Consider the following 17,383-nt stretch of genomic DNA (forward strand, 5'->3'; position numbering starts at 1 on the left):
TGCCACCGATTCACTATGATGGTGAATTATGATGGTAATGACAAAATACTTTAAAATATATATATATATATATATATATATATATATATATATACCAGCCTAACCCATGCCACCGATTCACTATCCAAAATAGTCAGCCTTCAATTATGATGGTAATGACATAACATACATTATAGAACATGACTTGAAAATACTTTAAAATATATATATATATATATATATATATATATATATATATATGATAACCTACTCATCTTTAAAGAGAAAAAAAGGAGCTTGGTATGCGTTTGCTTTATCATTTAAAAAAATAAATTTCACGAGGAAGCGCTTTTCTACACCAAACTTTCACATGAAGAAATGTTGGTTGGTAGTAATTAAAAGGAGAAAAGGAGGTCCAAGTTGTAGTGTGTATCCAAACTGGACCTCACAAGATCAATATAGCAATGCTGCCGCAAGCAAAACACAAGCATCTTATCAGTTTTGATTCTTCCATCGCCACAAATATCTGAATTGCCTAAAAAACACAAAAGAATAAATAATAACCATTGTCCACAAACATGAAATAGAGAGAGATACTAAAACACAAAGCATTTATGTATTATCCTGTTTAAAGTACAAGTTTTTTTGGAACTAACATGTCCCAAAAATCCCTAATTTTTATAAGATAGTACATTAATACAAAACATAATATCTGTTGAGAAGGGGCAGAGACCCAACTGTTACATACTGCTATTGACATAATCCTTCTGAGAATTACTGTCCTAAGTCAGTATAACAACTAAAATTTTAATGCATAAGAGCAACTGCAGCTTCCTGTACTAATGGCTGAGTCACATGCACAAAATGCTCTGCCTCCCGCTCCACTTGCTCCCAACATCGGTTCGTACCCTTTCCTTCCTTCATCTTCTTCACAAATGCCACAAACCGTCTCCAGTTATCCGGTTGGAATAAATCTGGGTTCATCCTCAAATACGTGAAGGCACACATTTCCCTATCTTCTTCACTACCATCAAGATTCAACGCTGCTGCGTTCAATATTTGCTCATGAGCGTAGTCATCATATCGTGGCAATGCGTTTTCTCCGGCAAGGGGGACTCGAGCTTTCTGGGTAGCCAAAGCCACTTGCCGCACGAGTTTCTCAGGTGCACATTGGGCATCCTGTGGCTGCTCGTGGTCTCGCATCTCAATGCAAGTGAAATTAAAGATAGCTCCATGACGGGCTAATGTCTGGGCAATGGGAAGGTATCCATCTCGGAAACGGGTGTTGTAGTAACCTGCTGTGAGCTCAGGGGCGTGGGAGCGGGTTCCATAATGCCAGTGGATTCCTGCAACCTTAACTGAGATTTTGACACCTGTATTCTCAAAGGTGGCCTTAGCCGATGATAATATTCTCTCGCAGTGGTCTAGAAGCATTTGAGAATACCAGGTCAGGAAGAATTCGCCATAGGGGCCATCCCAACCGCCACCCTCCCTTCGAAAAAAGTTGGTGTCTTCGGGCCAGTTGTTGTAGTGGCCAGCATCTGTAGGGCCAGTGCTACCCCATTCTGGCTTACCAGAAGCTTCTGCTGCAGCTTTTAAACTGCTGATCATGTACTGCAACATGCAAGAGAGATCATGTGAGAATCAGGACATCACATTAGAACCACAAATGCAAAAGAAAGAGTGATCTAAACAAGAGAAAGAAGACATGAAAAAAGCAGCAAGATACCTTGTCATAACACTGAAAGGCTCCGATTCCAGGGAATTTCCACGTTCCATTTTGTTCTGGGTATGACGGATAACGAAGCTCACCAGCTGGACCCATTCCAACTTGGATTTCCTAAACAGAACAAATTCAAAACAGTTTAGCAAACAATCCTAAAGGATAACCTAAATTAAAGATTCCAAAAGCAGTAACCAAAGCCTGACCATGTCAGAAATCCAAAAGCACTAAAAACCACTTTTCCATTTATATTAAGAAGAATAGAGTGATTACCACAATGGTGTCACCAAAGAGGTGCTCAAATTTGTCTCTGAAAGCACGCATGAAATCAGCATAACACTGAACGGGTGTTCGCCCCTTCAGGACTGGAACAGTATCGCAGCCAAGTGAAATATATTCATGATTCCTCCTCCCCCATTGATCTGTATATGCAAGGTCAGGGTCTTTGTTTATCTCTTCCCCAACCCATTTAGGTAGAGGGATCCTGCATATTAAGGCCACTATACTATCAAGAAGAATGGCACAGCAAGCCTGTTTATAAGAATTTCTTGCTTTATGATTTACAATTTTATTTATCAACAATTTTATACAAGCCTGCGCAAACGGAAATCAAGCTTCTTTCCGGCATATTCATGCAATATTTTTCAGAAACTACAACAATACAAAGATAATATACACCTGACCAGCAGTTTGTTCATCAACTTTAATAGATTCATGCACAGCTGATATATTTGCCAAGGCCTCAAAATTAAACAGTCCTTAATAAATTCCCTCAATATCCAAGTTTAGATTTTTAAACATTATAATAAGTGCATTTTTATTTTAATTATTCCAAAGAAAATTTCATTCTTCCTTACTATATTAGACACAGGTACTCAGTTCTCTCTCAACCTTCAGAGTTTATGGATCTTAAAATAAATCAACTTCAAATTCCTACAATATAATTAATGTTTTTTGATAAGTAAAAAAATATACTAAATATGACATCATAGAAATAAAAATCAAAGATGGTAAAAGGAATCTTCCTATAAACTAATTCACTGAGATTATTTAATATAAAAGAATGAGTAAGATAAAAAGGAAGGGGTTAAAATATACTCACGTGCAAGAGTCGCCTACGTTTCCGCCACATTGATGGAAGGACATGACAGCCTGAACTTTGAGGCCATGCTTCTTCGCCATCTCCAATAGTTCTGCATATCCACCCCAATTATACGATCCCGGTGAATCTCTCTCCACCAGTCCCCACCACACATCCATCATGATCCCTTCCACCCCGGCACTCTTTAGCGCCTGCAGGCTAGCGTTCATCGCCTTCCTCCGGTTCACCGTGTTCCCCATCGTGACGCTGTCCAGCGGCATCATCACAAAAACCGGCACTCCGTTCCCCTTCACCTGCGCACCCCTAACTCCCTCCTTATACTCCCTCACCATCTCATCCTCCGCCCTCTCCGCCACCGACGGCGACGCTTCCATCAACGCCTGGCACGCCACCGACAGATCCGGCCGGATTCCGCCGATTCTCGGACTCAACGGCGGAGACGGCGATATCCGGTCCGTCTCGATCCCCTGCCTCTGCAATCCGACCCGTAGGCTCGCCGTTGGTGACCTCCACACCGCCGACGCATTCACAGTCGCCACCGGCGACTCGCAGGAAGAACTACCTGATTCGATCGGAATCGACGTCCCCGATATAGCTCCGATTTGATGCGGTAAACTCATCGCCATGTCCGTACGAATTTCACAAATTCAAATCAAATCAAAGAACTATATCTCTAGAGAGAGAAAAGGCGTGAAGATCTAGAGAGAGAAAGTTGTTCGCAGTATGGTTGAGGTCTTCGTTGCTTTCACGAGGTTTGAATTTAAATGTGAGTGCTGATAAAAGATGAGAGGCGAGCAGAGCTCGTCTATTTATAGACTATCCAGATCTAGATAAGGATTAAAATAATCATTTTTTAGCGGTTAATCTATTGCCACGTGTCGAGGCCCACACGTGTCGGACTGAACGCGGTTACTGAGGCAACGGCTACGATTAATGGAGCTTCACGTGAAGATGGACGGCGAGATCGGCACTGCGCGTGAAGGTTCCAGTAAGTACGCGCTCAGATGTTTTTAAAGTTTAGTAAAAGGAGTGGGGACAGGTGGCGGAAAGTGAGTAGTCACGTGTCCGGCTCTTTATGCTTAAGAGTTAAGACAAGTTGTGACTTCGTCGGTTTGTTTTCTATGGTTGCTTTGACGTCCACTAGAGAAAGGTGAGGTGGGTGACACGTGGCGGATCTGTGATTGATTTGACGGTGAGATAGTGCCATGTTCAGTAAGTAAAAGACACGTATGGGATATACTTATTTTTTTTGTTCGATCTCCAGGATTCTTTAATTGGGCTTTATGGTGATTGATAGAACCGTTATTGTGGGCCCATTAGTAACTTGGATGGAAAGGTTATTGATTTTTCAACATTGCAGGATGGTATCGCCTATCCGAATTTAGGCTTTTCGAATTTATCATATTAATATTTTTTAATAGTCAGCTCAATATTTTCTATAACCACATCACATTTTACCATTTCTAAATTTTAACTATGGAATGTACTTTAATTGTACATTTTCTATCTCTAAAAATATTAATATTTTATTATTTTTTAAATTTTTAATAAATTTTATTTTTTAACTTTTTCTTAACACTCTATTTTTAAAACGGCTATGTCATAAAAAAAAAAATAAAACAATACAATATTTATTATTAACAATAATACGATACGATATAAATTTAAACAATACAATTAAAATAAAAAAACAATACAATACGACTTGAATTAAAAACATAAACCAACTAGAAAAAACAGAACAATCATATGGAATGCTTGAAATAATCTTATGGAAAGCTTGAGTTGCCACGTGCGTGTATAGATGCCAATATTTCATTTTGGCATTCAATTAGTCATGCTTTCCCGGTTTGTGTTGGCATCGATTCTGGATCTTTTTGCATGATTAACATCTCTTCAGCTCTTTGTTTATTTTCAATCCTCTTAGTTTGCTTTGAAGCTCGAGTTGTTTGGTTTTTTCTTTATCTGTTTTGCGTGCCTCTTGTGCTATTTAAGCGGCCTCAAGAGTTTCAAATTGTCTTTAATAAAGGGCTGTTGCATGATCGAATTTGCTAATGAAATCATTATGACTTTCAAATTGTCTTTTATCCTTATTTCGCCTCTGCTTCGCTGCTTTTCATCCTTCTGGTCGCTGACATTCTTCAAAATCCGTCAGATCATTTTCGCCTATGTGCGCAGATCCTTCAACCAAACTTGGTGTTGTTGCTGCATTACTTAATGGAGTAGATGGGTTTGAGTGACCAATAGGCTCACTATCATCAATGTGGATTCCACTCCTCTTCTTCGGCTGTTTTTTATTTTATTTTTTATTTTTTTTATTTTTTTTTATTTTTTTATGTTAATTCTTTTTGACAATGTAAATGCCACTTATTGTTGCTCTTCAAAATGTTCCAATAACTGTCAAACTTAAATTTGGTGTTATTTTGACGAGCAAACAACTCTTTCGCTGCTGTCATCTAAAAAATAAGAATGATGAATTATTAGAAGACAAAACTTTAAAATATCTACCAATTAAATTTAATATAATAAATAACTTACCTTGTACTCATTGTCTTGCCCACTTGGGTAATTCCTTTCGATTTGGGCCATGTATCCAGAAAATTTGGTAATCATTTGTTGCATGATGGACCAACGATTCAAGCAGATGATATGATTTCTTTTAGGTGTACCAGCACCACTAATGTGTTGCTCAAAACTTTCTTGAATTTGGATCCATAACGCGGCCTTTTGTTGGTCTGAACCGATGACCGCATCAGTGCTAATGGCCATCCACGCATAATAAAAAGCCTCATCTTCAACCGTGGACCAATTAGGAGGCCGAATAGCCCTTTGCTTTCTGGGAGGTTGGGAGTTACTGGATTGTGGCACTTCAGTAGGAATGTTGGAAACTTGAGAAGGTTGATGAGACAGAAATTGAGATACTTCTTTAACAAATTGAGATTCTTCTCCAACAAATAAGAAGGGATCAAAATTATAATGTGATTAGTTGAATTGGGAATTGTAGTTGTAATATGGTGGTGAAGGATCCATGGAATTAAATTGGAGTAAAAAATATAACTAAAAGATTGAAAAAATGACTTAGTGGTTGTAGTTGTAGGTTGAAAACTAGAGAAGATGGGTTGGATACGAGGTGAATAATAGTAGGGGTTGATGTATTTATAGAAGAAAAATGAAAGGTTTTTTTTTTTAAATAAATATATCTATATAATGATTTTTTTCAAAAAAAAAATTCAAAAAATAAGTTTTTATGCCAATATAGCCGTTAAGACATTGTTTGGGTCACCCAAACAGTGCCTTAACAGCTATATGTCAGTAGAAATATTTTAAAAAGTAATTTTTTTTTATCCCAAACAGTGCCTTAACAGCTATATGTCAGTAGAAATATTTTAAAAAGTAATTTTTTTTTATAAAAAAAAGCACTTTTATCTACCTTTTTTTTAAAACTTTTTTTTGCTCAAAAAAGCCTTTAAAGCATTGTTTGTGTCAACCAAACAGTGCCTTAATGGCTCTTTGGTTTAATTATTCTAAGGAAAAAAAAAAGAAAAAACAAAAGACCAAAATCAGGCAAAAAACTATTTTTCCTTTTTTTTTTTTTCCCAACCAAACAGCCCTCACAAAACAGTGTTTTGGGCTAAAACACTGTTTGGTCCTGAATTTAAAAAAAAAAAGAAAACTGATGCGGGTCCGCATGTCAGGCCCGCAATTCTCCAAACCAATCTTGATTTTTAGAGAGTTGGATCAAGATTGTTTTAATGGGGCCCACTTTATGAAGAGTCCAATGGAGCAGCCCAATCTTCAAATTCAGCCCAGAATCTTCAAATTTTACACCATTGGAGCGGCTCTAACTTGGATTTTGTTTTACTGTGTTTTGTTGTTATTTATCTTGGATAGGGGAAAAAAAAGAAAAAAAAAAGGATTTAGGTAGCGTTTGTTTGTGTGTATAGTACATATTTTTTTTCGGGTTAATTACAATCACACTCCATGAGGTTTGCCTTATTAACAGCCAGATGAAAGTTTACCTCTTTTTAAACAATAACACCCCTTCAAGTTTGATAAAATTAACAAAGACACCCAATAGTCACTTATCACATAGTGAATTGACAATATTACCCTTTTGACTTTTATATGTCATTTTATTGGACCAAACTAACCCTCGTCTTGTCTCCCCTTTCACTCTCTACACGAAACTGTCCACCCTCTCTCTATCTCCACCTCTACCACTATAGACGACGCCACCACCATCACAGTCTTTCACCACAAAAACAAAAAAGATATATATATATATATATACATATACAAAGCACTGGCAATTATCACCACTATCCATCGAAACTAATGTTAGAGAATCTTTGAAGGTTCAAACCCAAAAACAACACACAACAACTCAGATTATCAACTTACTAAAGATCAACACTTGATCAAAATCAAAATCTCTTGAAACTGAAACCTTTCAAACGTAATCAATCAATGAATGAATCAATCAAATTAACCAATACTACTAACAAATTGCCCTATAAACTTACAGCACCTCTTGTTGGGCTGTCCAAGCTGCAAATTAAACATCAAAAAGTTTGAGTAGAGACAAAATAAGAAGAATTTAATTGAAACCCAAAACAATATATACATAAATAATTCAACACACACTGATCATCTATATATATATATATATATATATATATATATATATATATATATAAGAGGACAAAGAGAGTATAGTTAAACCCAATACAATATATACACATAAATAAATCAATACACACTGATCATAAATATATATAAGAGGAGAAAGAGAGAATGAGATCTGAGCTTACAAAGAGAATCTCCGATGAGAAAGCTTCATATCCCTAGAAACCAGTCAAATCCAACTCAATAAAAAAAAAAAAATTAATAATAATAAAACTCATCAAATCAATGATTTTGCCTACGGTTTTGCATTGACACACAATATTGTAATCGGTGGTGAGCAACTCAGATTTGTATCCCCGGCCTTCAGAATCGGCGGCGGCTCGCTCTCATTTCTTCTCAAATCAAAGAGTCGCCATTATTGTACAGCCTCATGGTCCGCGATTCCACATCTTCATCGACTCTACACTTCAACACGGCTTGCTCTGGCAACTCAGTCATCACTCTGGTGCTTAGATCTCCAAGTTCGACATGTTCTTTTATGTTGGCTCACAGGACTCGGCGTCTGCGGTTAGATCCCCTCAAGCTCATCGTGGGATGCAAACAGAGCCTCCATTAGGTGACAGGTTGGAGAGAGAAAGTAGTAAAATGAATTAAATAATAAAAAATAATTATAATGGGCATTTTGGTCATTTTGCACTTCTGATATTTTAATGAATTAAATAATAAAGGGTTATATAGACATTTCGCATGTTTTTTAAAGGAAAAAAATTATAAGGGGTGTCAATGTCCAAAAAATGACTAACTTTCATCTGGCTGTCAATATATCAAACCTCAGGGAGTGTGAGTGTAATTAACTCTTTTTTTTTAAGTAAAAAATATATTTTTATCTTTCTATATTTGACAAAGGTCTAATTTAATCTTGAGATCTAGTACATCCAACAAAATATATAAAATAACTTCTCCAAGATTGATTAGTAAGTTAATTTTGTTAGAGTCTAATATTTTTTTTCTTCATAAATAATAAATATTTTATAATAACCAAATACAAAAAAATAAAAAAATAATTTATATCCAAACAAATTCATTCAACCTTAATGTGTTAAAATAAAGATTCTCTCCATATGTGGAGGTATGGTGACGGAGCAAAAGTTATGAATGCTAAGGAAGAATAAAAAGAACTAATTACCAGAGGTTGGAGTACTAGCTAGCCGTACATGTTTCAATTGTTTTTCTCATCATCTCCTCTTCTCTGGTATTGGTGGTGTTCCACCACACCTAAAGTATAGTATCATTGTTGCAAACCATTAATAATTTTTCATCAAGGTCTGTCCTTTCTTCTCACATTTTGTCTGATCTCTCAAATTCTTGTTACCATCTCTTAGTGGTAAAAATAAAATTAAAAAAAAATAGAAATTTCATGGTAAAAAAAACTATGCAATATACCCTAATCTCTCTTCTTCCTTTTTTTTTTTTTTTTTTTTTTTTTTCTCCTCACATAATCTTTTGCAAAATAGAAATTTCATTATAACAAAAAAATATTTTGTTAACATTTTCTTTTTACTTATTTAACCTAGCATATATTGCTAAATAAAACTATAAATTCTAAAATCAATGTTGAAGTACAAATGCAAGGCATTAACAATAAATAAACAAAATGGAACATGCCTATGATTTAGCGATGCAAGGCTCTTACTTCATAAAGGGAGGTCAGAGGTTTGAACCTCAGTAAATGCAATTTGTGTGAGTCCCAACTAAAAATAAATAAAAATTACCACATCTAGTTAGCAATATATGGATGTCATGCAATCGGAACTAGTAAGCACTTGCATGGTAATTGTGTCATGTCAACCTATGAGCATTTTTAAAAATATATCGTACCCGAATCTGGCCAATTTAATAATCCTATTAAAAATTTTCGACACAAACACAACTCGTTTATTTTAAATGAGTCATGTTACTCATTTACTAATTTAAATAAAATATAAAAAATAAAAATAAAATAAAGAAATTAAGATAATGAAAAACAAAATTAATGAAAATGAGAATAATTATCAAAACAATTACAAAAAAGACCATATACAATAGCCATATTAAATTTATATTGAAATAATAGAAATGTCCATAGTAATTTGAGTAGAAAGAGTTATTGATTAATATGATTGATCGACACGATTGATTAATTAAACGAGTCTAATATTAAATTATAGCAAATGAATACATGGAAATTCAGTCTCAATGGTATAATTTATATTCTGTCCGCCAGGTTATTGTAAATGAGAACTTTAGTTAACGGTTGACCAATGGAAGTCAGTCCCAATTTATATGGTCGCATAAAGGGCAGCAGAGAAGACGCGCGGGCTTATTCCATAAGACAGTGAATAAAGCAAATAACACTGGACATTGCAGAACAAACCCATCTTTGTGAGTTCTTTGGAGAGGAAATAAATGGATTTTGAACTTGTGACTGATGCTACTGGTGTTTGCAATCTTATTATTATCATTATTACTGTGTGTATATATATATATATATAACATTAATGATGAAACATGAGAATGTTATGTAATATAATATATGTTTATCCTAGATATATTAAAAGGTGGAGCATTTTACTCTACAAATTTAATTCTTTGGGCTAGCATAATCACAAAGTAAAGAAAAGTAAAGTAAAGTAAGATATATACCATTGCTCTTTAAATTTAGTTGGCCAACTTACTCAAAGGATTGATTAACTGAATTATATATTTATTTGCAGCTCTACGTGATTTTATAATTGGAGCAACCAAGTACATATCTTTATCGTTTTTTCTTGAAATAAATATTGTCCGGATCAAAGCCATAAAATCATCTACATTTAAAGCCTTTTCACGTAGGATGAAATACAATAACTTCATTTGAACTTTTAGTAAACTTCATTAAGATGTCAAGGCAACCTACCACCATTAATACTACCGGCGCGCGAGCCATAATAACACAACCAACCATCTACAGTAAAACCCTTTGTCATATCATGCACAGACGATGAATGAGACATTGGCTTCATTCCATTCCAAACGGATATATATCGAAAGTCGAAACCATTATTTTTCTAATAGAAAGTGCTTCAAAATATAAATACTCCATTTATTACAACAGTCTACAGACCATTAAGATCTAAAGTTGGAGTAGCAACAATACATGTTTCAGTTACTTTTTCTCACCATCACTACTCTCTCCTAGTGTTTCCATGGAAAATAAAGTTTGTCAGTATATCCATGAACACCATCTTCTTCTGCTTTCCAAAAACACACTGTACACTTACCTGTGTCCCTTCCTGCGTCATATACGACAACAGATTGCGTCCCATATATCGACGAAAAATCACACCAATAAAGTGTTGATCCAATAATATTGTTGCGGAATCTCCACTTAAAGTCGAATCCAAATTTCAACACGTGCGCACCTAGGCCATTGTCTTTCGATTTACAATGAAGATTGAGAGTTGTCCCCTCTAGATTGTTGTAAACTTGAATTTCAGTCAAGGGTCGACCTGGTGGGAATACGTCTTCATCTGCATCTAGGGTTGCATCTAGGGTTGCAGAGAAGACAGCAACCCCATTCCACAAGCCAAAGAGCAATGCAAGCAACATTGCACTTCTGGACAACAAACCCATCGCCATGAGTTCTTTGGAAAGGAAGAAATGGATTTTAAACTTGTGATGAGATGTTTCTAGTGCATGCATTCTTTTATATATATATATATATATAACGTTGACACTCCTCGAACTTCTCGATATTCTACACACTCCTTGAATAACATTAAATTTTTTATACCATCGTGAAAACTTTCTGCTTAAACTATTTAACTATATATATATATATATATATATATATATATATATATATATATATATATAACACACATTATTTGAGTTATACATCGACCCTCCCAAATCCCTCATTGGCCAGAGCGGTCATACATTTGGCTAACCCTTTTTTTATATTAATTTGAATAATAAAATTTTGATTGGTCCAGAACTCATTTCAATATAGAATATACTCAATAATGTTTGTAATTTCTAAGCTCATACAAAAACTAAAACAACAAGATTGTAATAGATGAATCGAAACCATTATTGTACTAATTAGAAAGTGCTTCAAAATATAAATACTCCATTTATTACAACAGTCTACAGACCATTGAGATCTAAAGTTGGAGTAGCAACAATACACGTTTCAGTTACTTTTTCTCACCATCACTACTCTCTCCTAGTGTTTCCATGGAAAATAAAGATTGTCAGTATATCCATGAATACCATCTTCTTCTGCTTTCCATAAACACACTGTACACTTACCTGTGTCCCTTCCTGCGTCATATACGGTAACAGTTTGCGTCCCATGTATCGACGAAAAAGCACACCAAAAAAGTGTTGATCCAATAATATTGTTGCGGAATCTCCACTTAAAGTCGAATCCAAAAGTCAACACGTGCACACCTAGGTCATTGTTTTTCGATTGACAATGAAGATTGAGAGTTGTCCCCTCTAGATTGTTGTAAACTTGAATTTCAGTCAAGGGTCGGTCTGGTGGGAATACGTCTTCATCTACATCTAGGGTTGCATCTAGGGTTGCAGAGAAGACAGCAACCCCATTCCACAAGATAAAGAGCAATGCAAGCAACATTGCACTTTTGGACAACAAACACATTGCCATGAGTTCTTTGGAAAGGAAGAAATGGATTCTAAACTTGTGATGAGATGTTTCTAGTGCATGCATTCTTATATATATATATAACAATGATGCAACAAGAGCATGTTATGCTCGTGTTAATTAATTATAATATCTCAATGTAATATTCTACTTAAATTTAATTAAATTTACCTTTTATAGCACTCCCCAACTCAGATGATACAGATTACAATCTTTGAATTTAATTTCTTGAATATGTTGTGTCTTGGATATTTTAACAAATACATACATAATATTTAATATAATTAAATTACATTTATCATAAATATTATTATATTGCTTAAATTATATACTCCCCCGTTTCAATTTAAGTGTTGTTTTTGGGAATCAGTAATTTTTAAAGAGACATGTGGGCCTTGTCTATTAGAAAAGTTACTAAATTGCCCTTTTAAATTTTGAATATTCAAGTTTGAAATTTAAAACTCAAATGATATTTATGGAAATATGTGAAATATATTGTTTAAAAAAGGAATGTGGACAATTATTTTGGGACGGACAAAAAAAAAACATAACAGTTATTTTGAGACGGAGAGAATATTAATGATGAATATTATTATTGTAATAATATTCATAATTTTCATCATTGATTACTTGATGATTAAGTTGCTTTGTTTGCAATTTTTATGAAATGAGTCATTAAAATTAAGGAGAAATCCCATTAAATATGGGTTACAACGTACAATTCTAGTATAATAACTATGATGTGTACATAAATTTTTTAAGTTATTTAAAAATTTGTTTATAAAGTAATTTAATTCCCTTATTCAAAATTGAAGTAGTGTTTTTTTTGGTCTTGCCCTATCGGGACAAACTTGATGGTCCTAGGTGACTTAGTCCAATAACCTAGAGATCGACATATGTTCAAAATTTATTTAAAATAAATTAGACTCATTTTTAATGAGTTACGGGTATAACCCGTGTGATAATAAATCCTCTTCCTAACCTCCATTTCACACCATAAGCACAACGATTCTCCCTGTTGGAGATAATTAACTTCCTCTAACTCACTCAATGGTTGACTGTTGTTGAAAGTTAAATCCCTTTTTTATCACACACAGTGGAAGCATCATCACATCACATCAACACAAACATATATGGAGATAGCAATCATACATAAAAGAGATATTTCACTATTATTTATCATGGGCCAATTTCTTGAATATGTTGTGTTAAGGATATTTTAACAAATACATACATAATATTTAATATAATTAAATTATATTTATAATGAATATTATTATATTACTTAAATTATATACTCCCTTCGTTTCAATTTAAGTGTTGCTTTTGGGAACTAGTAATTTTTAAGGAGACATGTGGGCCTTGTCTCCCAGAAAAGTTACTAAATTACCTTTTTAAATTTTGAATATTCAAGTTTGAAATTTAAAACTCAAATGACATTTATGGAAATATGTAAAATATATTGTTTAAAAAAGGAATGTGGACAATTATTTTGGGACTGACAAAAAAAAAAAAAGAATATCAATGATGAATATTATTACAATAATATCATTGATTACTTGATGATTAAGTTGCTTTATTTACAATTTTTATGAAATGAGTCATTAAAATTAAGGAGAAATCCCATTAAATATGGAGTTACAACGTACAATTCTAGTATAATAACTTTGGTGTGTACATAAATTTTTTAAGTTATTTAAAAATTTGTTTATAAAGTAATTTAATTCCCTTATTCAAAATTGAAGTAGTGTTTTTTTTTGTCTTGCCCTATCGGGACAAACTTGATGGTCCTAGGTGACTTAGTCTAATAAAAGACCGACATATGTTCAAAATTTATATAATATTAAAATTATTTAAAATAAATTAGACTCATTTTTAATGAGTTACGAGCACAACCCGTGTGAAAATAAATCCTTTTCGTAACCTCCATTTTACACCATAAGCACAGCGCACAGCAATTCCCCTTGTTGAAGATAATTAACTCCCTCTAACTCACTCAATGGTCGGCTGTTCTTGAGAGTTAAATCCCTTCTTTATCACACAGTGGAAACATCATCACATTATATCAACACAAGCATATTTAGAGATAACAATCATACACAAGATAGATATTTCACTATTATGATCATTGAAAAGAATATACAACCATATATCAAAACCCCACTCATTCACTCATCATCTCTTTTGAGACTACAAGTATACATTCGGGAATTTCATATACGTTCCCATATCCTCATAATACTCACCCTTAAACCCCTTGCATCTTTTATCTCTACTCTCTAAACCCCTCACACCCATCTCTATTTATAAAGTACGTCTTCAAACCTAATTTCTTGTTAAACAAGTTTTCCCCAACATGTACATAATGAGTTACCATATCAATCTCAGCTCTAAAGTAGAAACTTAATGGGAAACAATTTCCTTCAAAAATTTCAGCATTCCAAAGCGGAAAAGGAAATTAATTTCTGTACATAATTTTGAACCACAAACACAACAATCTCCATATTGGCTCGAACTTGGTGTTCACATGTTCCTGTATAGCTCCACCTTAAATAAGAATCTCTTCATAACTCCACCTTAACTGAAGATTTTTCCACCTCAAATAAAACATTATAATGAAATTGAGAAACACTCTAACACCCCCACCTTCTGCCTTCACTCACCATCGTGGCCACCATTCCTTACTCTTTCTCTATCTCTTTCCCTTCCCATTACTCATGTGGCGACCTTGTGGGCGGATATAAGAGGCATTGACAAGTTACCACACTAGACGAGTTACAAGTGCACAATCCCACATTACCTGGGTATGGAAAGGGAAAGTGTTATATATGTATGATTTGTACACTCTAATTGGTATGAGGTCCTTTGGAATAAAACCCAAGAGCAAAACCATTGCGGGCTCGGGTCCAAAGCGGACAATATCATATATACCATGTGATGAAGTGGGTCGTTACAAATGGTATCAGTGCTTGACCCAGCCGGAAGTGTGGCTGACGAGGATTTTGAGCCCCCAAAGGAGGGTGATTTTGGCGACCTTGTGAGTAGGGGTGTAATGCACAATCCTGTGTCACCTTGCCAGGGTGTGGAAAAGGAAAGTCCTATATAAATGTAGGATTTGTATATTCCCTTTTTAGGATAAAACCCAATAACAAAACCATGCGAGCTCGGACCTAAAGTAAATAATATCATGCCATGTGGTGGAGTGGGTTAATGTAATACCCCTAGTTTTGAAAGGGATATAATTGAAATTTTATTATTTATTTTATTTTTTTCAGTATTTATTTTATTCTTTTTAAGTGCTTAGGTGGCTATGTGTGGAATTTGAATTACGTGTTGTTTGAATTGATTTGTGGATTTAATTTAATAATATACTTAATTTTTATTTAATTGTTTATTGGTATTTTTAATTAGATTAAATGTGTATTTTATTTCTAGTTTAAAAAGATGGGCTTGGACAGTAGCGATGGACCAACCGTTTGGGTCTCATGGACTACTTGGATAGGAGAGTAATGGATACAGTTAATACCCATGGATGACTATACATATATTTTTGGGTATATGTGTATATGGGGTAAATCAAATTAATAGGATTTTAGGGTTGCGTATAACCATGAAATCTGTTGCCGACTTATATATTATTTATTTTATATTTTGTTTTATTTTCTTTTGTTTTTAGTTTTCTCCTAGAATTAAGATTAGGTTTTCCACCTATAAATATTTTGTGTTACGGCTGGTTAGGGTTGAAAAACAAAACACAGACCCTATTCACGTTCTGGGGTATTAGGAGGAAACAGAGAGAGGTTTTTGAGAGAAACAGAGAGCAGTTGTGAGGAAACAGAGCAAGGCTTAAGAGGAATTGTACAGAGAGGACCAAGGAGGTTGATTAAGGATTAGAGACGGAGTAGTAGGAAGCTTAACGGCATTCAGAATCGCCGAAAAACTTGGAGACGACGATGGGATTTCATAACTGAAATCACAGGTAAATTCTTCTCTTTCTCCTTCTCTTTGGCTTGTGTTTTGTGCACCTAGATAGTCTCTAGGGTTTAAGTAATTATGAATTGAAACATACATGCTTATCATATGTTATATTGATGATCTTTATGTGTTAAAAAAAATCAATTCTGTTTAATGCTTGCAAGTCTTGTTTCAGTTTTCTGTTTTAAGTATGTTATGTTGTTAGAAATTTTAGTTCCTGTAACTATTTTTTAACCTCTGTAAACAAATCATGGGGGATGATTATGGGGTGTTATAGGACTTTTAAGATCAGTAGTGAGGAGGAATAGAGGGGTTGGAATAGAACTGTTATTGCAAAATAGTTTCAGTGTTGTCTCTAAAGCATGTCTAGTTCGGTAGCAAATTTGATATGTGTAATTGATTTAAATGGTTGTAATCAAACCTTTGGGATGCTAGTGGATATTAATAAGACCCTTAGGATTAGTTTTTGAAACCAACTGAAGGGTAAAAACATGCCGGAGAAGAGGCAGAAAGTCGGAACGGAGCAGAACGGGGACAGAGGCTCTCAAAGGAGGTGAGAGCCGGCTCCATGGATGTGGGAGCCGGCTCCCACACTCATTGAGCCGGCTCTAAGATGTTTAGAGCCGGCTCTAGGCTCTATTGAGCCTGCTTTTTAATTTTTATAGCAGGCTCTTTTGAATAGTGTTTTGCTGAATTGTTTTTTTACGACTGTTTGATAGTGTGAGCACTGTTTGGGCTTTTGAATGGTTCCAATGGGTTATGGGGACTTCACAGAGGGTTTAAGGGGGTTAACTCTAAGTAATATTAAACTTTTGTTGCGTGGTTTAGGTCTCTATGATTAAGGATGAAGCAGTGTAAAAATATACAATGGTGCATGCTTTTAACAGAAGAAAGGAACTGAATGGCTTGATTAAATTTCAGAAATTTAATGGGACTTCACAGAGGGATTAAATAGTTAGTTTTGGGTGTGATTAAGACCTTCAATTTATTTAAGTTTATTTTTAAATCAATGGGACAAACAGTGTAAAATTTAATAAACTTTCTATACTGTTAACGGATGGAAGACGGATTAAATTGCTTAAATTAATTTAGCAATTTACTGGATTATAATATGATTATAAAACTTATTTTTAATGCATGATAGAGTCATTGATATATTAGATGTGATTTACGCATGCTTTGGATGTTAGTTGTTAAATCTTTAAACTGTTTCCTGCAAATACATGGTTTAACTCTCGGATTTAAATTGCTGAAATTGTAAATAGTCTCCTGCAATTATTTGGGATGGTTT

General features: G+C 34.4%; 1 protein-coding gene across 1 annotated transcript; it reads right to left on the reverse strand.

The window, feature by feature from the left end:
• Positions 1-573: 573 nt before the first annotated feature.
• On the reverse strand, positions 574-3,595 carry LOC132274924 (beta-amylase 1, chloroplastic). Its single transcript, XM_059776290.1, has 4 exons — positions 2,805-3,595; positions 1,976-2,186; positions 1,709-1,819; positions 574-1,593 (listed from the first exon to the last, which is right to left on the reverse strand). Exons 1-4 carry the CDS (start codon positions 3,428-3,430, stop codon positions 787-789), a joined length of 1,755 nt encoding a protein of 584 aa, XP_059632273.1. The 5' UTR covers positions 3,431-3,595; the 3' UTR covers positions 574-786.
• Positions 3,596-17,383: the final 13,788 nt, after the last annotated feature.

Source organism: Cornus florida, unplaced genomic scaffold, assembly GCF_030987335.1.
Source record: "Cornus florida cultivar Cherokee Brave unplaced genomic scaffold, ASM3098733v1 CherokeeBrave_3.0.0_Hap2_Chr09, whole genome shotgun sequence".
NCBI classification, from domain to species: Eukaryota; Viridiplantae; Streptophyta; class Magnoliopsida; order Cornales; family Cornaceae; genus Cornus; species Cornus florida.